Source organism: Anser anser (genome assembly GCF_964211835.1).
Source record: "Anser anser genome assembly, contig: HAP1_SCAFFOLD_32, whole genome shotgun sequence".
Lineage (NCBI taxonomy): Eukaryota > Metazoa > Chordata > Aves > Anseriformes > Anatidae > Anser > Anser anser.
In genome coordinates, this window is record NW_028154148.1 from 4,323,534 (window position 1) to 4,347,153 (window position 23,620).

Sequence of the window (23,620 nt, forward strand, 5' to 3'; positions counted from 1 at the left end):
CTAAAAGAGAATGCTTTGGAGAAACTTTCTGAAAAGATCCACCAACTTGAAGAAAGATTATCTTCCCCTTCACCTGAACGAACCAGTGTCCACCAGCTAAAAGAGAATGCTTTGGAGAAACTTTCTGAAAAGATCCACCAACTTGAAGAGAGATTATTTTCCTCCCCACCTGTACAAACCAGTGTCTCAGCTATTAGGGGTAAACGTTCATCTATGCAAGGAGGACAATATGGTGGGCACACACACCGCGCCACCCTGTGGTTTTACCTACGTGACCATGGAGAGGACATGAGAAAATGGGATGGAAAATCTACTGCGACCCTAGAGGCACGGGTACGTGAATTGCAAAGGAAAACAATTGGGAAAAAGGAGTTCTCTGAAAGGTTTGCTGCTCCAACTTCCAGCAGGCAGTCCTTTAAACACAGAAATGAAGATTCTGACCAGGACTAGAGGGGCCCTGCCTCCAGCCAGGGGGAGGAAAGGGACAATCGAGTTTATTGGACTGTGTGGATTCGATGGCCTGGCACGTCAGACGCACAGAAGTATAAGGCTTTGGTAGACACCGGTGCACAATGTACTCTAATGCCATCAAGCTATAAAGGGCCAGAGCCCATCTGTATTTATGGTGTGACGGGGGGATCCCAGCAGTTAACTGTATTGGAGGCTGAAGTGAGTCTAACCGGGAATGAGTGGCAAAAGCACCGTATTGTGACTGGCCCAGATGCTCCGTGCATCCTTGGCATAGACTATCTTAGAAGAGGATATTTCAAGGACCCAAAAGGGTTCCGCTGGGCTTTTGGCATAGCTGCTTTGGAGACAGAGGACATTAAACAGTTGTCTACCTTGCCTGGTCTCTCAGAGGACCCTTCTGTTGTGGGGTTGCTGAGGGTTGAAGAACAGCAAGTGCCGATCGCTACCACAACTGTGCACCGGCGGCAATATCGCACCAACCGAGACTCCCTGAGTCCCATCCATAAGCTAATTCGTCAACTGGAGAGCCAAGGAGTGATCAGCAAGACTCATTCACCTTTTAATAGTCCCATATGGCCAGTGCGAAAGTCTAATGGTGAGTGGAGACTAACAGTGGACTATCGTGGCCTGAACGAAGTCACGCCACCACTGAGTGCTGCAGTGCCGGACATGCTAGAACTCCAGTATGAACTGGAATCAAAGGCAGCCAAGTGGTATGCCACAATTGATATCGCTAATGCATTTTTCTCCATCCCTCTAGCAGCACAGTGCAGGCCACAGTTTGCTTTCACTTGGAGGGGAGTCCAATATACTTGGAATCGGCTGCCCCAGGGGTGGAAACACAGCCCTACCATTTGCCATGGACTGATCCAGTCTGCGCTGGAGCAGGGGGAAGCTCCTGAACACCTGCAGTACATCGATGACATCATTGTGTGGGGTGACACTGCAGAAGAAGTTTTCGAGAAAGGGAAGAAAATAGTCCAAATCCTTCTGAAGGCCGGTTTTGCCATAAAACAGAATAAAGTTAAAGGACCTGCACGAGAGATCCAGTTTTTAGGAATTAAATGGCAAGATGGACGTCGTCAAATCCCAATGCATGTGATCAACAAGATAACAGCTATGTCTCCACCAACTAGCAAAAAAGAAACACAAACTTTCCTAGGTGTCGTGGGGTTTTGGAGAATGCATATTCCAAATTACAGTCTGATTGTAAACCCGCTCTACCAAGTAACCCGTAAGAAGAATGCTTTTGAATGGGGCCCTGAGCAACGACAAGCCTTTGAACAAATTAAGCAGGAAATAGTTCATGCAGTAGCCCTCGGGCCAGTCCGAACAGGACCAGATGTAAAGAATGTGCTCTACACCGCAGCCGGAGAGAATGGTCCCACCTGGAGCCTCTGGCAGAAAGAACCTGGGGAAGCTCGAGGTCGACCCCTGGGGTTTTGGAGTCGGGGATACAGAGGATCTGAGGCCCGCTATACTCCAACTGAAAAGGAGATATTGGCAGCATATGAAGGAGTTCGATCTGCTTCGGAAGTGGTCGGTACTGAAGCGCAGCTCCTCCTGGCACCCCGACTGCCGGTACTAGGCTGGATGTTCAAAGGAAGGGTCCCCTCTACGCATCATGCAACTGATGCTACATGGAGCAAGTGGGTTGCACTGATTACTCAGCGGGCTCGAATAGGAAACCCCAGTCGCCCAGGAATCTTGGAGGTGATTATGGACTGGCCAGAAGGCAAATACTTTGGGATATCATCAGAGGAGGAGGTGGTTCGTGCTGAAGAAGCCCCCCTGTACAACAAGCTACCGGAAAATGAGAAGAAATATGCCTTGTTCACTGACGGGTCCTGTCGTATTGTGGGAAAGCATCGGAGATGGAAAGCTGCTGTATGGAGTCCTACACGACGAGTTGCAGAAGCTGCTGAGGGAGAAGGTGAATCGAGTCAGTTTGCAGACGTAAAAGCCATTCAGCTGGCTTTAGATATTGCTGAACGAGAAAAGTGGCCAGTTCTCTATCTCTATACTGATTCATGGATGGTAGCAAATGCCCTGTGGGGGTGGTTATAGCAATGGAAGCAGAACAATTGGCAGCGCAGGGGCAAGCCCATCTGGGCTGCGGCATTGTGGCAAGATATTGCTGCCCGGGTAGAGAACCTGGTTGTAAAGGTACGCCATGTAGATGCTCATGTGCCCAAGAATCGGGCTACTGAAGAACACCAAAACAACCAGCAGGTGGATCAGGCTGCTAAGATTGAAGTGGCTCAGGTGGACCTGGACTGGCAACATAAAGGTGAATTATTTATAGCCCGATGGGCCCATGACACCTCAGGCCATCAAGGTAGAGATGCAACCTACAGATGGGCTCGTGATCGAGGGGTGGACCTGACCATGGACACTATAGCACAGGTTATTCATGACTGTGAAACATGTGCTGCAATCAAGCAAGCCAAACGGTCCAAGCCTCTTTGGTATGGAGGACGATGGCTGAAATATAAATATGGAGAGGCCTGGCAGATCGATTACATCACACTCCCTCAAACCCGCAACGGCAAGCGCCACGTACTTACAATGGTGGAAGCAACCACCGGATGGCTGGAAACATATCCTGTGCCCCATGCCACCGCCCGGAACACTATCCTGGGCCTTGAAAAGCAAGTCCTATGGCGACATGGCACCCCAGAGATAACTGAGTCAGACAACGGGACTCATTTCCGAAACAACCTTATAGACACTTGGGCCAAAGAACATGGTATTGAGTGGGTGTATCACATCCCCTATCATGCACCAGCCTCTGGAAAAGTTGAACGATACAATGGACTGTTGAAGACTACACTGAAAGCAATGGGTGCTGGGACATTCCAAAATTGGGATACACATTTGGCAAAGGCCACCTGGTTAGTCAATACCAGGGGATCTGCCAACCGAGCTGGACCTGCCCGATCAAACCTGTTACGCACTGTAGAAGGGGATAAAGTTCCTGTAGTGCACGTAAGAAACATGCTGGGTAAAACAGTCTGGGCTACTCCTGCCTCAGGAAAAGGCAAACCCATTCGTGGAATTGCTTTTGCTCAGGGACCTGGATGCACTTGTGGGTAATGCAAAAGAATGGGGAGGTCCGGTGTGTACCTCAAGGGGATTTGATACTGGGTGAGAATAGCCCATGAGTTGAATTGTAGTATGTTAATTATTATATAATAATGTATGTCATCACTACCATGATTGCTATATATCATAGATGAAAATGGTGATTAATTAGAATGTATTGGACAGAGTGTAACCTGAGCATGACATAAATGGTATGGAATAAGGGGTGGATATCTGTCCTGGTTCCAGTTAGGACAGAGTTAATTTTCCTCCTAGTAGCTGGTAGGGTGCTATGTTTTGGATTAGGATGAGAAGAGCGCTGATAACATGCTGATGTTTTAATTGTTGCAGAGCAGTGTTTACACCAGGCCAAGGACTTTTCGGCTTCTCGCTCTGTCCTGCCAGCAGGCAGGCTGGGGGTGCAGCAGGAGCTGGGAGGGGACAGACCCAGGACAGCTGACCCAAACTGGCCAAAGGGGTATTCCATACCCTCTGGCGTCATGCTAAACAATATATAGGGGTGGCTGGCCGGGGTGGGGGGCCGGCTGCTCGGGGATAGGCTGGGCATCGGTCAGCGGGTGGTAAGCAATTGCATTTTGCATCACTTGTTTCTTACACATTATTATTATTAATACTATTATCATTATCACTATTATTATTATTGTTATTATTATTTTCATGTCTTAATAAACTGTCTTTATCTCAACTCACCGGCTTCACTTTCCCGTTTCTCTCCCCCATCCCAGAGAGGGAGGGGGGAGGGTGAGCGAACGGCTGTGTGGTGTTTAGCTGCCAGCCGGGTTAAACCACAACAGAGGAGTAATGAGAATCTTCATCCTCCATTGGTTGTGGGGGGAAACATAGGTAAAGGTGATGAGTAAAATGCTGAGGTTTTTATTGCTTCCTTTGCCTCATTCTCCAGCAGCAAGAACAGTTGTTCCCCTGGTACTCAGACTCCTGAGCTGGTACATAGGGACAGCGAGTGGCATGAAGCCCTCATAATCCGTGAGGAAATGTTTTGAGACCTGCTACTCCACTTAGATGTACGCAAGTCTATGGGGCCAGATGGGATCCACGTGTTGGTACTGAGGGAGCTGGCAGAAGTGCTCACCAGGCCGCTTTCCATCATTTATCAGCAGACCTGGCTATCAGGCAAGGTCCCAGTTGACTGGCGACTAGCCAATGTGACGGCCACCTACAAGAAGGGGCAGAAGGAGGATCTGGGGAACTACAGGGCTGTCAGTCTGATCTCGGTGCTGGGGAAGCTCATGGAGACGATTATCTTGAGTACCACCACGTAACACTTCCAGGACCACCAGGTGACCAGGCCCAGTCAGCATGAGTTTACCAAAGCCAGGTCCTGCTTGACAAATCTGATCTCCTTCTAAGTCAAGGTGATGTGCTCAGTGGAGAAGAGAAAGGCTGTGGATGTGGTCTACCCAGACCTCAGTAAGGCTTTTGAAACTGCTTCCTCCAGCATTCTCCTGAGGAAACTGGCTGCTCAAGGCCAGGAGGGATGTATGCTTTCTTGGGTTAAAAATTGGCTGTATCTTCTTTTTCAATAATTTCATCAGTGATCTGGATGAAGGGATCGAGTGCACCCTCAGTAAGCTTGCAGACGACACCAAGTTAGATGCAAGTGTAGATCGACTCAAGGGTAGGAGGGCTCTGCAGAGGGATCTGGATAGGCTGCACCCATGGGCTGAGGTCAACTGTATGAAGTTCAACAAGGCCAAGTGCCGGGTCCTGTACTTGGGGCACAACAGCCCAGAATAATTCTGGGAGAAGGGTGTCTGGACAGCTGCCCAGGGGAAAAGGATCAGGGGATATTGGTGGATAGTCGGCTGAATATGAGCCAGCAGGGTGCTCAGGTAGCCAAGCAGGCCAACAGCATCCGGGCTTGTACCAGGTATGGTGTGGTCAGCAGGAATAGGGAAGTGATTGTGCCTCTCTACTCGGCCATGGTGAGGCCACACGTCAGGTATTGTGTTTAGCTCTGGGGCCCCCAGCACAAGAAGGACACGGATCTATTTGAATGAATCCAGAGGAGGGCCACGAGGATGATCAAGGGGCTGGAGCACCTCTCCTATGAAGACAGGCTGAGGGAGTTGGGGTTGTTCAGCCTGGAGAAGAGAAGGCGCTGGGGAGACCTTACAGCGGCCTTCCAGTACCTAAAGGGGCCTACAGGAAAGCTGGGGAGGGACTCTTCATGAAAGAGAGCAGCGATAGGACTAGGGGTAATGGTTTAAACTGAAAGAGGGTAGATTCAGATTAGACATTAGAAAGAAGTTCTTTACTCAAAGGGTGAGAGGAACAGGCTGCCCAGAGATGTTGTGGATGCCCCGTCCCTGGAGGCGTTCAAGGCCAGGTTGGATGGGGCCTTCAGCAACCTGGTCTAGTGGAAGGTGTCTCTGCCCAGGGCAGGTGAGTTGGAATGATGTGATCTATATGGTCCATTCATACCCAAACTGTTCTGTAATTCTGTAAATATGAAACACAGCGCCATACCAGCTACTAGGAAGAAAAATTAAGTCTTTTGCAGCAAAAACTAGGACAGTATTCACCGCTTATTCCATACCATGTCTGTCATGCTCCGGTCGAACACTTTCCAATTAATCACCACCACCCGTCTTTTCTGTCTTTTGATATGCACACAAAAAGATCATCTCCTTAGCCTATTTGTGTCTATAGTAATAATCATAATAATATATTCTATTATTAATATGTTTTTGTTGTTGTTATTATTGTTATTATTATTTCCTTTGTGTCCTATTAATCTGCTTTTATATCAACCCATAATTTTTTTTTTTTTTCTTTTTTCCTTTCCTCCCAGTTCTCTCCTCCATCCCAGTGGATGAATAGCTTTGTAGTGCTGAGCTGCCTGCCGGGTCAAACCACAGCAAGTTTTCTTGGTGCCTAGTGTGGAGCACAAAGGCTGAGATGACAGATCTGACCAGAGCGTTTTAAAAGTAAGTTGTTTTAAGCATTAGATCAGTTTAGCAGTTGCTGAACACAATGTCGACCTTTTTGATCTGGGGTCTGTTGTGCTTGTTTTCAGAAATGTGTTGTATAGCACATTGCTAACTGTCTGCCTTCCATGTCAGGCTGTTCATCAATTCTGGGGACAGGTTTAAGGTTAATCTTTTGCTGTATTGGATAACTCTGACTTAAGATAGGATAAAAGTATTGCCACCTCTGTACCTACGGAACCATCTCTTCATCTCTTAGAAACTCTTAATAATTGCACTCTTTTACACTTTTTGCCTTTTCTCCTCAGGGAGTAAATCTATGCGGGGTGGGGCAGGAGGTGGGGGGGTGGAACTGGTATGGACAGTGGGGGAGGCCTTTCCCCACTTCTTCACTCTCCTTTTCTCCTTCACCTCCCCCTTCTCCTACAGGCTAATTACAATAGCTCTTCAAAGCTTTGAATATCCTTGGGATGGTCAAACCAGCATGTTCCTATTGTTACATTTCCTGCATGTGTTCCATCTTTTGTTTATGTTTAAGCAACTACTTAAGCATGCCATCCATAGATGTGCATGGAGACAGGAGAGTGAGGAGTGGCAGGGAGTGTGGGAGGATCTGGGCAGGCACCTAGAGCAGGGGGCACCTCCAAAGCTTTGGAATTTCATCCCTGATCAAGTGCAGAATCCTAAAAACTGTGAAATGCTTGGAAAAGTGGTGTTATCACCCTGGCATTTCCAAAGAGACACATACCACTGCAGTGTGCTGGGTCTCGGCCTATGCCTACAGAGCCACAATCAATGCCACTCCAACCTCTGTGACAAGCCCTGCAGCCACTCCAACCCCTCTGACAGACCCTGTAGCCACTACAGCATCTGCAAAATGCCCTGCAGCAACTCCAGCTCCTTTTATGGGCCCTGTGTCTGGGCCAGAAAACTAATCTTTGTCTGTATCAGTTGCTCCTATACGCAAGAAAAAACGATGGATATGGAAGTCAGTTTTTTACTAAGTTTGTTTGTTTGTTTTTAAGAAAGGAGAGAAACTCCTACCCAGACAAGAAAGGAGGAGAAAGAAGATGAGGCAGGCTTCAGAAAAGCTGGGCCATCATGTGAGTAGGAGGACGAAGAGGAAGAGGTCCTAAGAGCATCAGTAACCACGCGATCCCTATCCCTATGCTGCTCTGGTGCTGGGAGAAACGGGGCTCCTCCCTGGACTCAGAGGGCAGGAAAGGAGAGATGGTGGGTACACACGATGTGTCACCCTGTGGTTTTACCTGTGTGACCATGGAGAGGGCATGAGAAAGTGGGATGGAAAATCTGCCTCAACCCTAGAGGCACGGGTATGTGAGTGGCAAGGAAAAACAGTCACAAAAAGGGGTTCTTAGAGAACTGCTGCTCCACTTTCCAGCGGGCAGTCCTGCAGACACAGTAAGGAATACTATGGGCAGGACGAGAGGGGCCCTGCCTCCAGCCAGGGGGAGGAAGGGGACCATCGGCTGTATTGGACTGTGTGGATTCGATGGCCTTGCACATCAGGCCCCCAGAAGTCTCAGGCTCCAGTGGACACCACTGCACAGTGTACCCTAGTGCCATCAAGCTGTAGAGGGGTGAACCCATTTGTATGTCTGGAGTAACAGGGGGATGCCAACACTGACCTGTACTGGAGGCTGAAGTGAGTCTAAGTGGGAAGGAGTTGCAAAAGCACCCCACTGGGACTGGCCCCGGACTCTGTGCATCCTTGGAAGAGACTGCTTCAGGAGAGGAGAGATATTTCAAGGACCCAAAAGGGTATGGGTGGGCTTTTGGCACAGCTGCCTTGGAGACGGAGGACATGATGCTGTTGTCTGCCTTGCCTTGGTCTCTCACAGGACCCTTCTGTTGTGGGGTTGATGAGGGCTGAAGGACAGCTGGTGCCAATCACTGCCACAGCCGTACACCTCAGTCAGTAGAGCACCAACCGAGTCCGTTGACAGAGGATTGTTGTGGCCTGAAGGAAGTCATGCGGTGCTGAGTGCTGCCATGCCGGACACGGTAGAGCTTCCATGCACACTCGGATCAAAGGCACCCAAGCGTTTTGCCACAACTGATATCGCTAATGCATTTTTCTCCATCCGTTTGCCAGCAGAGAGAAGGACACAGCTTGCTTTCAACCTGGCATCGACTGCCCCAGGGCAGGAAACTCAGCCCTACCATTTGCCATGGACTGATCCAGAGTGGCCTGGAAGAGGAGGAAGCTCCTGAACACCTGCAGTACATCGATGGCATCGTTGTGTGGGGTGACAGAGCAGAGGAAGTGTTTGAGAAAGGGAAGAAAATACTCCAAATTCCTCTGAAAGCTGATTTTGCACTAAAAGAACTGAAGGTGAAGGGACGTGCACAAGAGATCCTGCTGCAGGCTGGCCAGGGTCAGGGGGACCAATGCTCAGGGACAGGTTGAGCATCGGTGAGGGGCTTCTCAGTGATTGCATGGTGCATCACTTGCTTTGTATATATTATTGTTATTCTTGTTATTGTTATTATTGTTATTCTTACTGTTTTAACTCCTTTTTCTGTCTTTTCAAATTTTCAATCATTCATTATTGTTTGGGCCCTTGTGCTTATTGAAACACATCCATTTTTCCTACACATCAGGGTCACCTTCACACTGCCTTTGTCTCCTTGTCCTCACTGCCTCCAATGCTCTGCTCTAACGAGCTCCAAGGGAGGCTGTGTCAGTGCTGGCCCTCAGGGGGACACTGCAGGAAACTTGCCTCTGACTTGGACTTGTTGAGAGATGGCTTCAATTGTCTCTCAGTGCCTGAGGTTGGTGGCCTCCTCAGCAGAGCCCCCCGAGGGGGGATTCCAATGCCTTGGTCTGGGCGTCTGGTGCTGAGCTGGGCCGGGCTCCTGGGACAGAGAGAGCTCGTGGCAAGAGGGCCCTGGTGCAGAGAGACAGCTGTGCCCAGGAGCAGCTCCTGTGCCCAGCGCAGCAGGGCTGGGGGCTCTGACCGCAGGTGGCACGGGGACAGGAGAGAAGGAGAGAGGGCTTGGAGGCAGTGAGGAGCGCAGCAACAGAGGGCAGCGTGTGGCAGGACAGATCTGCAGGCTCTTGGCACCGTGAGTCTCTGACAGCAGGGCCATGCAGGTGGGGTTGCCAGAGGGGTCTTCTACAGCTGGCACATCCGATGGCTGATAGCAGCTGTCAGGATGGGTGTCTCTGTTTCTCCAGAAGTGAGTAGAAAATGCTTTAGAGAATGGCATTTATGACTGGACTTTTAAGGAGGAAGGCTAACACAGGAGTTACATTAAGGGTACTGTTTTTTCTGTAGTCTGTGCTTTCAGGTTACTGCAGTGGACGGAAGGCAGGTTTTGTGGTAGTTTGTTGTAAGGATTGTACAGGAGACTGAAACTCCTAGAGCATTGCACTGAGATTTCAGTATGGAAGCGATGAACTTCATAAAGTCCCTTCAGTCACCTCACCTTAAAGACTGCACCAACATCAGGTTTGTGCTCCTTTCAGGATTTAACTGATCTGACACTGATCTGGCTCCAGGCAGGGACATGGGCAGGCGGCAGGGACATGGGCAGGCGGTGAGAGGGAGCTGCTGCCAGAAATGCTGTGCGAGGGAGGGCTCAGGCACCTCCCTGCCAGCCCCTGCAGGGCAGGCGCCTTCCCTGGGACACCCCCTGCTCTCCTCTGCCACCAGCACAGCCTCTGCCCTCAAGCCCCCGCTGTCCCCAGCAGGAGCTGCCTCCTCTGCAGGCAGAGCTGCAGCACAGGAGGGTGTGCTGAGTGTCCGTCTGTCCCTCCCTGGCCTTGCCTCCCCTGGCAGCAGCACGCTGCCATTCCTCCTGGCTTCTCCACCTGGCCGTGCTGCTGCTGCTCTTGTTCCCAGGCTGCCTGGGGATGGGGGTTTCACATGCCCATGGAGTGAGCCCTCGGGGTGCTTGGGGGAAGGGGAGTACGGGGACAGGGTGAGGGGTCTGGAGATGGGCACTTTGAGCTTGGATTCCTCTGCTCTCAGCAGCATCCAGGTTTTTTTGAGGTGCACTTCTGAGTGCAACTGCCCTGTAGATCAAAGAAACGCCAGCAGAGGGCAGCTGATTGCAGGACTGATGGACTTAGGGCCTTAAAACTCTAAAGGACTCTTGGCTGTAAGGGTACAGTCCCTTTGTCTCTGAGGATTCACAGGGTCTTACTTGGAGTGCAGGAGAGATGCCAGGACTTCTGACTTAAAAGCAGCCTTCACGTGTCTTGGGGCAGCTAGAATAAAAAATACAAAATGAAAATAAAAAATCCCAACAGCACTCCTCAGCAGTTGGTTTGAATATGAGCCAAACTGGGGCAAAAGTCTTTGGTATTAGGAGTAAAGTAAAGCTGAGATGACACCAAATTCCTCTTTATGTCTGGCTGTAGGACAGGACTGTCACTTTCATTGCCCACAGCAAAGTCTCCTGCTCCCAGGGACACCCTAAGGCAGGACCAAGTAGAACTCAGGAAAGGGACCTGCCATATGCCTGCCTGAATGTGGACAATCATTTGGGGAGATTTAAATGAGAAATGGTATGAGTTTCCCCCAGGTAAGTTGGTTGTACATTATTACTGTCTTTCTATTCTTTGAGCAGAACCTAATGCCTCTAAACAGCAGATGTCCAACATCAGCTCTGTGAGCGAGTTCCTCCTGCTGGCATTCGCAGACACGTGGGAGCTGCAGCTCCTGCACTTCGGGCTCCTCCTGGGCATCTACCTGGCTGCCCTCCTGGGCAACGGCCTCATCCTCACCGCCGTAGCCTGCGACCACCGCCTCCACACCCCCATGTACTTCTTCCTCCTCAACCTCGCCCTCCTCGACCTGGGATCCATCTCAACCACTCTGCCCAAAGCCATGGCCAATGCCCTCTGGGACACCAGGGCCATCTCCTATCAAGGGTGTGCCGCACAGGTCTTTTTCTTTCTCTTCTTTATAGCAGCAGAATATTCCATTCTCACCATCATGTCCTACGACCGCTACGCTGACATCTGCAAGCCCCTGCGCTACGGGAGCCTCGTGGGCAGCAGAGCTTGTGCCCAGATGGCAGCAGCTGCATGGGGCAGTGGCTTTCTCAATGCTGTCCTGCACACGGCCACTACATTTGCCCTGCCCCTCTGCCAAGGTAATGCTGTGGACCAGTTCTTCTGTGAAATCCCCCAGATCCTCAAGCTCTCCTGCTCAGACGCCTACCTCAGGGAAGTTGGGGCACTTGTGTTTAGTGTTTCTTTAGGATGTGGTTGTTTTGTTTTCATTGTGCTGTCCTATGTGCAGATCTTCAGGGCTGTGCTGAGGATGCCCTCTGAGAAGGGCCGGCACAAAGCCTTTTCCACGTGCCTCCCTCACCTGGCCGTGGTCTCTATGACTGTTAGCACTGGCTTGTTTGGCTACCTGAAGCCCCGCTCCATCTCTTGCCCATCCATGGACCTGGTGGTGTCATTTCTGTACTCGGTGGTGCCTCCAGCACTGAACCCCCTCATCTACAGCATGAGGAACCAGGAGCTTAAAGATGCAGTGAGGAAACTATTTCTATACAGTCTTCTTCATCATCAATAATGACTTAATTACTGTGATTATTATCATACCATTTTTGTCATTATACTTATTATCAAAATATAATATTAGAAATAATCCTAAGAGGACTACCGGGTTATTTGGGAAAATGAGATAATGATTTCGTTAAGTCTATTTTTATTAATATTTTAACAACATTTTATATTGATAGAAATAGTTATTCTTATCCTTCTACATAACAAGTTTTAAAATTATTTTTAACCAGTCATATAATCATAGAATCATTGCATGGCCTGGGCTGGAAAGGACCTCAAAGATCATCTAGTTCCAACCCCCCTACCATGGGCAGTGACACCTCCCAGGAGATCATGGTTGCTCAGGACTTCATCTAACTTGGTCTTGAAGACCTGCAGGGATGGGGCATCCAATACCTCTGTGGAAAACCTGTTCCAGTGCCTCACCATCCTCTGAGTGAAAAATTTCCTGCTAATATTTAATAGGAATTTCCCCTTTCTTTTAATTTAAAACCATTCCCCCTTGTCCTATCATTATCTACCTGAGTAGAGTCCTTCTCCATCCCTTTTATAAGGCTCTTTAAGTCTGCAACGACATCACCTTGGAGCTTTCTTTTCTGGTAGGCTGAACAGCCCAAACATTCTCAGCCTTTCTTCATAGGAGAGGTGCTCCAGCCCTCTGATCATCTTTGTGGCCTCCCTTTGGACCCACTCTAACAGCCCACACCCTTCTTGTGCTGGGGGCTCCAGACCTGGATTCAGGACTCCAAGTGGGACCTCACAAGTGCAGAGCAGAGGGGGACAATCACCTGCCTCCACCTGCTGCCCACTCCTCTTGATGCAGCCCAGGATGCACTTGGCCTTCTGGGCTACAAGCACGCACTGCTGGCTCATGTTGAGCATTTCATCCAGCAGAACTCCCAAGTTCTCTGCAGGGCTGCTCTCAATGAGTTCTTCTCCCAGCCTATCCCCATGTTTGGGATTTCCCCGGCCCAGGTGCAGCACCTTGCACTTGAACTTTCTGAACGACTTCTTGACGCTCCTTAGGTTAACATGAGCCCATTTCTCAAACCTGTCCAGGTCCCCTTGGATGGCATCCCTTCCTCTGTTGCATCAACTACACCACTCAGCTTGGTGTCATCTGCACTCAGGGCCGCTGTCTATGTTGACGAAGATATTAAACAGTACTAGTCCGAGGATAGACCCCTGAGGGACACCACTCATCACCAGCCTCCACTTGGACATAGAGCCATTGACGACCACTCTCTGGGTATGACCTTCAAGCCAACTCCTTATCCACTCAATGGTCCACACATCAAATGCGTCTCTCTCCAATTTGGAGACCAGGATGCCATTTCTGACCGTGTCAAAGGTCTTACAGAAGTCCAAGTAGATGACATCAGTCGGTCTTTGCTTGTCATCTGATGTGGTCACTCCATTGTAGAAAGCCACCAGGCCTGTCCGGCATGACTTACCCTTTGGTGAAGCCATGCTGGCTCTCTTGGATCACATCTTTCTCTTGCATGTGCCTGACACTGATTCCAGGAGGATCTTTTCCATGATCTTGCCAGGCACTGAGGTGAGGCTCACAGTTCTGGAGTTCCTTGGGTCCTCCTTTCTACCGTTAATCAAAAGGCGAGTGATATTTTCCTTTTTCAGGTCACCAGGGACTTCACCCGACTGCCAGGACTCTTCAAATACGATGGAGAAAGGCTTGGCAACTACATCAGCCAGTTCCCTCAGGACCTGGGGTGCAAGTCATCAGGCCCCATAGACTTATACTTGTTGAGTTTCATCAGGTGGTCTCGAACCTGCTCTTCACTTCCAGCAGGTGGCACTTTGACCCCCAGCCTCCATCTCTGGGTTCAGGGAAATGAAAGACTTGGGAAGCCTGACTGGCAGTGAAGACTGAAGAAAAGACATTGCTGAGTCCCTCAGCCTTCTCCATGGCTGTCATTACCAGTTCACCCTTCTCATCCATCAGAGGGGGTAAACTCTCCTTGCCCTTTCTTTTCTGAGCCATATATCTATAGAATATCTTCCTTTTGTTCTTTGCATCCCCTCCCAAGCTCAGTTCCATCCATGCCTTGGATTTCCTTATCCCATCCCTGCACATCCGAAAAAAAACCATGCGTGAGGGCCTGGGAAAAGAAACCCTGCACCATAGAAGCCATTCTGGAAACAAAACTTGTAGGTAGGAAGTGCAGTTTTGTGGAGGTGCAGAGCTGATGGGCATGTTGAGCAGGATGATCCTAAAGACCTTTGTGCCCTTTTCCCTCCTGACTACAATGCCACTTCCTTCTCAAGACTAGAGTAGCCAACAGAGGTGAGACAGATAGTCTGGGATCAAGAATGTAATCAGAATGCTGATCCCAATAAGATATGGGAGTTCAGCAGCAGCCTGGGCAAGAGAGATGTGAGATTTTGGGGTGGGAAGAAGAGCTTGGCCAGAAGAAAATTATGATTTTGTAGAGGTAAGAGGGGTCATGTAATGTAGATGCTGCAGTAACACTGACTTAAAACAGTCATGTATGGCCCTTACCTTACTTGAACCAGGAATTTTAATCCCTAAACCTAAATGGTACTACAACACTCTCAAAGGAATCCGTTTTCTCGCTTGCTAACCCTGATCCCTTTCCTTAACACTAACATTAAAATGGTTTATTTAACCCTAGACTTCTTGGCAGACCTAAAAACCCTAAGCCGCAGAGCTTGTCCATACCTTAACTGCAGACCTGACACCACAAGGAGAGCACCAAAGACTCCCACTAAAACTTTGCTTCATCTCTAACCCAGAAAGTGAAAAACAGGTGCCTAGGGGGCTAGAGAGAGGTCAGCTCTACCTCAGGATCTCCTGCCCCAGCAGGAGGAATGTGACTGTGGCAGTGACTGTGAGGTCACTTCCTCACTGTGATTTGTGCTATTAGAGTGTAGTTGTCAAACATGTTGTCCTTTAACCTGGCAAGTAGCTCAGCACCACACAGCAGTTAGCTCACACCAACCCCCCAAATGCTTATGTGTTGAGATAAGGGCAGTTTAATGGACCGAAAGGGAAGAGAAATAATAACAGTAGCTTTTATGATGATGATGATTATTATTATTATTATCATTGTTGTTGTTGTTTTATTATTATTATTATTATTGTTGTTGTTGTTATGTACAAAGCAAGTTATGCACAGTGCAATTGCTCATTACTTACTGACGTCCAGCCTGTCCCCAACTGGTAGAACATTGTGGTAACCACCTGCACCTGCTCTTGTTTGACCTTCAACAACTCCACAAATGGAAGGCTCCTCCCAGAGACTGGGCAAGGTAGATGTCCTGGTTCCAGTTAGGACAGAGTTAATTTTCCTCCTAGTAGCTGGTAGGGTGCTATGTTTTGGATTAGGATGAGAAGAGCGCTGATAACATGCTGATGTTTTAATTGTTGCAGAGCAGTGTTTACACCAGGCCAAGGACTTTTCGGCTTCTCGCTCTGTCCTGCCAGCGAGCAGGCTGGGGGTGCAGCAGGAGCTGGGAGGGGACAGACCCAGGACAGCTGACCCCAACTGGCCACAGGGGTATTCCATACCATCTGACGTCATGCTAAACAATATATAGGGGTGGCTGGCCGGGGTGGGGGGACCGTCTGCTCGGGAATAGGCTGGGCATTGGTCAGCGGGTGGTGAGCAATTGCGTTGTGCATCACTTGTTTTCTTACACATTATTATTATTAATACTATTATCATTATCACTATTATTATTATTGTTATTATTATATTCCTGTCTTAATAAACTGTCTTTATCTCAACTCACCGGCTTCACTTTCCCGTTTCTCTCCCCAACTCCCAGAGAGGGAGGGGGGAGGGTGAGCGAACGGCTGTGTGGTGTTTAGCTGCCAGCCGGGTTAAACCACAACAACCTCTCACAGCAAATCTAGTGGAGGGCTAGAAAGATGATCGGAGAGCTGGAGCACCTCGCCTGTGAAGACAGGCTGAAGGAGTGAGGTTTGTTCAGCCTGGAGAAGAGAAGGCTCCAGGGAGACCTCCTTGCAGCTTTCCAATCCTTAAAGGGGTCTTTTAAAAACAATGGAGAAGGACTCTTTACTCGGGTACATAAGGACAGGAGGATGTGGGAATGGTCTTAAACTAAAAGAGGGGAGATTTTGACTAGACATTAGGAGGAAAATCTTCTCTATAAGGGTAGTGAGGTACTGGAACAGGTTGCCCAGAGAAGTTGTGGATGCCCCATCCCTGGAGGTGTTCAAGGCCAGGCTGGATGAGGCCTTGGCCAACCTGATCTAGTGGGTGGAATCTGGGGGGAGTTCACTTAGATGATCTTTAAGGTCCCTTCCACCCCAAGCCATTCTACAGTTCTATGATACTAGGATGGAAATCAACTCAATCCTAACCAAAACCAGGACACAAATAGACTAAGGGCAAGATGTCTCTGTGCGTGTATCAAAAGAGAGGAAAAGAGGTGATAGTTATTTAGAAAGTGTCACACCTGAGTATGACATAGGAACAATGGTATGGAGTAAGGGGAGGATATAGTCCGAGTTTTAGCTGGGATTGACTCAATTTTTCTTCCTAGGAGCTGGTGTGGTGCTGTGTTTTGGATGTACAGAATCAGCGAATCACAGAGTAGTTTGGGTAGGAAAGGACCTTAAAGATCCTAAAATTCCAACCCCTCTGCCGTGGGCAGAGACACCTTCCACTAGACCAGGTTGCTGAAAGCCCCATCCAAGCTGGCCTTCAAAACTTCCAGTGAGGGGGATCCACAACATCTCTGGGCAGCCTGTTCCAGTGCCTCACCACCCTCTGAGTAAAGAACTTCTTTCGAATATCTAATCTAAACCTACCCTCTTTCAATGTAAAACCATTTCCCCTAGTCCTATCACTATGCTAGTTGTTCAAGAGTCCCTCCCCAGCTTTCCTACAGCCCCCTTTAGGTAGTAGAAGGCCGCCATAAGGTCTCCCCAGAGCCTTCTTTTCTCTAGGCTGAACAACACCAAATCCCACAGCCTGTCTTCATAGGAGAGGTGCTCCAGCCCCTTGATCATCCTCGTGGCCCTCCTCTGGATTCATTCAAATAGATCCGTGTCCTTCTTATGCTGGGGGCCCCACAGCTAAACACAATACCTGACGTGTGGCCTCACCAGGGCTGAGTAGAGAGGCACAATCACTTCCCTACTCCTGCTGACCACACCATTCCTGGTACAAGCCCGGATGCTGTTGGCCTGCTTGGCCACCTGAGCACCCTGCTGGCTCCTATTCAGCCGACTATCCACCAATACCCCCAAGTCCCTTTCCGATGGGCAGCATTCCACCCGCCATTCCCCAGCATGGAAGGGGGTTGTCGTGCCCCAAGTGCAGGACCCAGCACTTGGCCTTCTTGAACTTCATAGATTTGGCCTTGGCCCATGAGTCCAGCCTATCTAGGACCCTCTGCAGAGCCCACCTACCATCGAGCAGACCAAGACTCGCTTCTAACTTGGTGTTGTCTGCAAACTTACTGAGGGTGCACTTAATCCCCTTGTCCAGATCACTGATGAAAATATTCAAGGGAACTGGCCCCAGAACTGAGCCCTGGGGGTCACCACTACAGAATGGCCTCCAACTCCATTTAGCTCCATGTCCCACAACTCTTTGGGCCCAGCCACACAGACCCTTTTTAATCCAAGGAAGCGTATAAGTGTCCAAGCCTCGAGCAGCCATTTTCTCTGGGAGAACGCTGTAGGAAACAGTTTCAGAATCCTTACTGAGGTCTAGATAAACCACATCCACGGCCATTACATCATCCACTGAGTGCATCACTTTGTCATAGAAGGAGTTTAGATTTCTCAAGTAGGACCTGACTTTGATAAAGCCCTCCTGACTGCGCCTGATCACCTGGTTGTCTTCTAAGAGTTGCATGATGGTACTCAAGATAATCTGCTCCATGAACGTCCCCATCACTGGTCAGACTGACAGGCCTGTAGTTCCCCAGATCCTCCTTCCAGCCATTTGGTAGGTGGGCATCATATTTCCTTGTCACCAGTTGACTGGGAACACCCCTGATAGCCAGGACTGCTGATAAATGATGGAAAGGGGCTTGGTGAGCACTTCTGCCAGCTCCCTCAGTACCAACAGGGGGATCCCATCTAGCTCCATAGACTCGTGAACATCACCCATGAGGGATGCCATACGAGCAGTGGTGCTGCTCCCCAGGAAGCAGGCCAGCTTCCTACAGAGCTGTCTTACGAGGAGCATGGCCACCAAGAAGATGTGGGTTATCAGACTCAGCTCAGATCCAGTGTGACACCACACGGACATGGGTCTAGAGCCAGCAGGAAAAGAGGTATAGGTGTGGCAATCCCTAGGACAGCCTGGTGTGGAGAGGATCAAGGACTGTAGCAAGGCTGAGAGTCCCAACAGGACCCAGGGCTTTGTGTCCATGGCTCTGGCTGTTGTCTCTGCCACTGAGGCCTAGGAGGAGACAGCTTATCGGTAAAGCACCAGGGCCTCATTGCCTCCTCGCCCCCAGCCATGAACCAGGCAGGGCTCGTACCATTCTCCTGCACTTGGCCATGCACATCCCCATCTCCTCCTGCCCCACAAAGAGCCCTGAGCAGTGTGTGAAGGGAAAGGATATCCCTTCCAGAGTGCCAAGATTCAAGACTTGACCCTTGTGCTTTGGTGAAACACATCCAGTTTAGCTACACATCAGGGTCACCTTCACAGTGCCTTTGTCTCCTTGTCCTCACTGCCTCCAATGCTCTGCTCTAACGAGCTCCAAGGGAGGCTGTGTCAGGGCTGGCCCTCAGGGGGACACTGCAGGAAACTTGCCTCTGACTTGGACTTGTTGAGAGATGTCTTCAATTGTCTCTCAGTGCCTGAGGTTCGTGGGCTCCTCACCAAAGCCCCCCGAGGGGGGATTCCAATGCCTTGGGCTGGGCGTGTGGTGCTGAGCTGGGCCGGGCTCCTGGGACAGAGAGAGCTCGTGGCAAGAGGGCCCTGGTGCAGAGAGACAGCTGTGCCCAGGAGCAGCTCCTGTGCACAGCGCAGCAGGGCTGGCGGCTCTGACCGCAGCTGGCACGGGGACAGGAGAGAAGGAGAGAGGGCTTGGAGGCAGTGAGGAGCGCAGCAACAGAGGGCAGCATGTGGCAGGACAGATCTGCAGGCTCTTGGCACTGTGAGTCTCTGGCAGCAGGGCCATGCAGGTGAGGTTGCCAGAGGGGTCTTCTACAGCTGGCACATCCGATGCCTGATAGCGTCTCTCTGGATAGCTGTCTCTCTGTTTCTCCAGCAACGTGTAGAAGATGCTGTAGAGAATGGCATTTATTAGAGGAAATTTCCAGAGGAATACTGAGGCTTGGTTTATGTGAAGGGAAAGGCTTATTTGGATTCTTTGCTTTCAGATTCCTGCAGTGGAGGGGAATCTGAGTGAATCTGAGTACACAGCTTGTGGGATGGGTCTGTGAGCATGGACAGGGAGGAGATGTGGGGACACAGAAGCGGCTCCCAGCAGGGACATAGGAAGGCAACAGGCACATGGGCAGGTGGTGAGAGGGAGCTGCTGCCAGAAATGCTGTGCGAGGGAGGGCTCAGGCACCTCCCTGCCATCCCCTGCAGGGCAGGCGCCTTCCCTGGGACACCCCCTGCTCTCCTCTGCCACCAGCACAGCCTGTGCCCTCAAGCCCCCGCTGTCCCCCGCAGGAGCTGCCTCCTCTGCAGGCAGAGCTGCAGCACAGGAGGGTGTGCTGAGTGTCCGTCTGTCCCTCCCTGGCCTTGCCTCCCCTGGCAGCAGCACGCTGCCATTCCTCCTGGCTTCTCCACCTGGCCGTGCTGCTGCTGCTCTTGTTCCCAGGCTGCCTGGGGATGGGGGTTTCACCTGCCCATGGAGAGAGCCCTCGGGGTGCTTGGGGGAAGGGGAGTACAGGGACAGGGTGAGGGGTCTGGAGATGGGCACTTGGAGCCTGGATTCTTCTGCTCTCAGCAGCATCCATTCTTTTTCAGGTGCACTTCTGTGTGCAACTGTCTTGTAGATCAAAGAAGTGCCAGCAGAGGGCAGCTGATAGCAGGACTGATGGACTTAGGGTCTAAACACTCTAAAGGACTCTGGGCTGTAAGGGTACAGTCCCTTTGTCTCTGAGGATTCACAGGGTCTTACTTGGAGTGCAGGAGAGATGCCAGGACTTCTGACTTAAAAGCACCCTTCACGTGTCTTGGGGCAGCTAGAATAAAAAATACAAAAAAATATATAAAAATAAAAATCCCAACAGCACTCCTGAGCAGTTGGTTTGAATGTGAGCCAAACTGGGGAAAAGTCTTCGATATTAGGAGTAAAGTAAAGCTGAGATGACACCAAATTCCTCTTTATGTCTGGCTGTAGCACAGGACTGACTCTTCCATTGCCCACAGCAAAGTCTCCTGCTCCCAGGGACACCCTAAGGCAGGACCAAGTAGAACTCAGGAAAGGGACCTGCCATATGCCTGCCTGAATGTGGACAATCATTTGGGGAGATTTAAATGAGAAATGGTGGGAGTTTTCCTCTGCTAAGTAGGTTGTACATTATTAATGTCTTTCTATTCTTTGAGCAGAACCCGATGCGACTTAACAGCAGATGTCCAATAGCAGCTCCATCACCGAGTTCTTCCTGCTGGCATTCGCAGACACGCGCGAGCTGCAGCTCCTGCACTTCGGGCTCTTCCTGGGCATCTACCTGGCTGCCCTCCTGGGCAACGGCCTCATCCTCACCGCCGTAGCCTGCGACCACCGCCTCCACACCCCCATGGACTTCTTCCTCCTCAACCTCGCCCTCCTCGACCTGGGCTGCATCTCCACTACTCTCCCCAAAGCCATGGCCAATGCCCTCTGGGACACCAGGGCCATCTCCTATCAAGGGTGTGCTGCACAGGTCTTCTTTTTTGTCTTCTTCATTGGAACAGAGTATTCCCTTCTCACCATCATGTCCTACGACCGCTATGTTGCCATCTGCAAGCCCCTGCACTACGGGAGCCTCGTGGGCAGCAGAGCTTGTGCCCAGATGGCAGCAGCTGCCTGGGGCAGTGGCTTTCTCAATGCTGTCCTGCACACGGCCACTACATTTTCCCTGCCCCTCTGCCAAGGCAATGCAGTGGACCAGTTCTTCTGTGAAATCCCCCAGATCCTCAAACTCTCCTGCTCAGATGCCTACCTCAGAGAAGATGGGGCACTTGTGTTTAGTGTTTCTTTAGTATTTGTTTGTTTTGTTTTCATTGTGCTGTCCTATGTGCAGATCCTCAGGGCAGTGCTGAGGATGCCCTCTGAGCAGGGCCGGCACAAAACCTTTTCCACGTGCCTCCCTCACCTGGCCATGGTCTCCCTGTTTGTCAGCACTGCCATGGTTGCCTACCTGAAGCCCCCCTCCATCTCCTCCCCATCCCTGGACCTGGTGGTGGCAGTTCTCTACTCCGTGGTGCCTCCAGCAGTGAACCCCCTCATCTACAGCATGAGGAAGCAGGAGCTCAATCATGTGCTCTGGAAATTGATGACTAGATGTGTTTCGGAAGCAATAAATTTCCATTCTACCTCTGCAGATGACTAATAATGTCAATGACTACAAGAACAACTAATATTATAGATATGATTATTTTTGTGTGTTTGTATATTTATGAGTGTTTTCGTTACAGAACTTTCTTTGTTTTAATACGGCTAAAGTTGCCCATTAAAATGGTATGATTCATCTGATTTCTTTTACAGTATGTACCTGTCGAGTATAGCTCAGAGATGCTGTATATGAGGAGCCAGGCCTTCTGTGAATTGAAATAAAAGAAAGGAGTCTGCACTGACTTCCTTGTGTGACGTCCTTCCTGTGAGAGCTGCTCGGGCTCTGCAGGGGCAGTGCCATGTGCAGGGCTGCAGAGGAAAAGAGTCCCATCCCAGCAGCACGGGCAGGGAGCACCAGCGCTTGGGGCATGCCGAGCTGCTCTCTTGCCACTGCCCCCCTCTGGTGCTGAGCCCTGCTGGTGGGGTCAGGCCCGGCTGCTCCTGTAGCTTGGTGCCAGTGCTGCTGTGGGGCTGTTTCTATTTCTTCCCCATCCCTGGACCTTATCATGTCATTTCTTTATTCGATGTTGCCTCCAGCACTGAACCCCCTCGCCTACAGCATGCGGAACAAAGAGCTCAGGCATGCTGTGTGGAAACTGATGACTGGATGTGTTCCAAAGGCAAGAAGTTTCCAGTCTCCTTCTGCATATGACTCATAATGTCATTAGTTACAGGAAAAACTATTTTTTTGTATCTTTATTACAGGCTTTTCATATCTTTAATTATGATATTGTTGCCCATTAAAATGATATGGTGCATCTCAAGGCCAGCAGCAGGCCCAGGCCTTGGAAGATGCTGCTGAGGTGACTTCCGTCTGCTTGGCTGACAGGCCGCAGGGAGCCTGATGGCTTGGGATGCCTGCTTCAGGTGTGCTTTCCACCCTGATGGACCAGGGACTTCACCCGACTGCCAGGACTCTTCAAATATGATGGAGAGAGGCTTGGCAACTACATCAGCCGGTTCCCTCAGCACCCTGGGATGCAAATCATCATGCCCCATAGACCTGTACTTGTGGAGTTTCATCAGGTGTTCCCAAGCTCTCTCTTCACTTACAGCAGGTGGGACTTTGCCCCCCAGCCTCCATCTCTGGGTTCAGGGAAATGAAAGACTTGGGAAGCCTGACTGGCAGTGAAGACTGACTGGAAGTTGTTGAGTCCCTCAGCCTTCTCCATGGATGTCATTACCAGTTCACCCTTCTCATCCATCAGAGGGGGAACACTCTCCTTGGCCTTTCATTTCTGATGTATCTCTAGAATCTCTTCCTGTTATTCGTTGCTTCCTCTCCCAATCTCAATTCTATCTGTGCCTTGGCTTTTCTTATCCCATCGCTGCACATCCGAAACAAAACCATGCGTGAGGGCCTGGAAAAAGGAACCCTGGACCATACAAACCATTCTGGAAACAAAACTTGTAGGTAGGAAGCGCAGTTTTGTGGAGGTGCAGAGCTGATGGGCACATTGTGGAGGATGATCCTACAGACATTCATGCCCTTTTCCCTCCTGACTACAATGCCACTTCTGTCTCAATACTAGAGTAGCCAACAGAGGTGAGACAGATACTCTGGGACCAAGAATGTCATCAGAAAGCTGATCCCAATAAGATATGGGGAGGTCAGGAGCAGCCTGGACAAGAAAAATGTGAGATTTTGGGGTGGGAATAAGAGCTTGGCCAACAGAAATTAATGATTTCATGGAGGTATGAGGGTTCATGTAATGTAGATGCTGCAGTAACACTGACTTAAAACAGTCATGTATGGCCCTTACCTTACTTGAACCAGGAATTTAATCCCTAAACCTAAATGCTACTACAACACTCTGACAGGAATCCATTTTCTCTATTGCTAACCTAGTGCCTTCCCTTAACACTAGCATTAGAATGGTCTATTTAACCCTAGACTTCTTGGCAGACCTAAAAAAACCCTAAACCACAGATCTTGCCCATACCTTAACCACAGACCTGACACCACAAGCAGAACACCAAACACTCCCACTAAAACTTAATTTAATCTCCAACCCAG

The 23,620-nt window shown here is 50.0% G+C and overlaps 1 protein-coding gene across 1 annotated transcript; it reads left to right on the plus strand.

Moving 5' to 3' along the window:
• Positions 1–20,559: 20,559 nt before the first annotated feature.
• On the plus strand, positions 20,560–21,601 carry LOC310890578 (olfactory receptor 14C36-like; the record flags this gene model as incomplete). Its single annotated transcript, XM_083852897.1, has 1 exon — positions 20,560–21,601. Exon 1 carries the CDS (start codon positions 20,639–20,641, stop codon positions 21,599–21,601), a length of 963 nt encoding a protein of 320 aa, XP_083709023.1. The 5' UTR covers positions 20,560–20,638.
• Between the last annotated feature and the right edge of the window lie 2,019 nt (positions 21,602–23,620).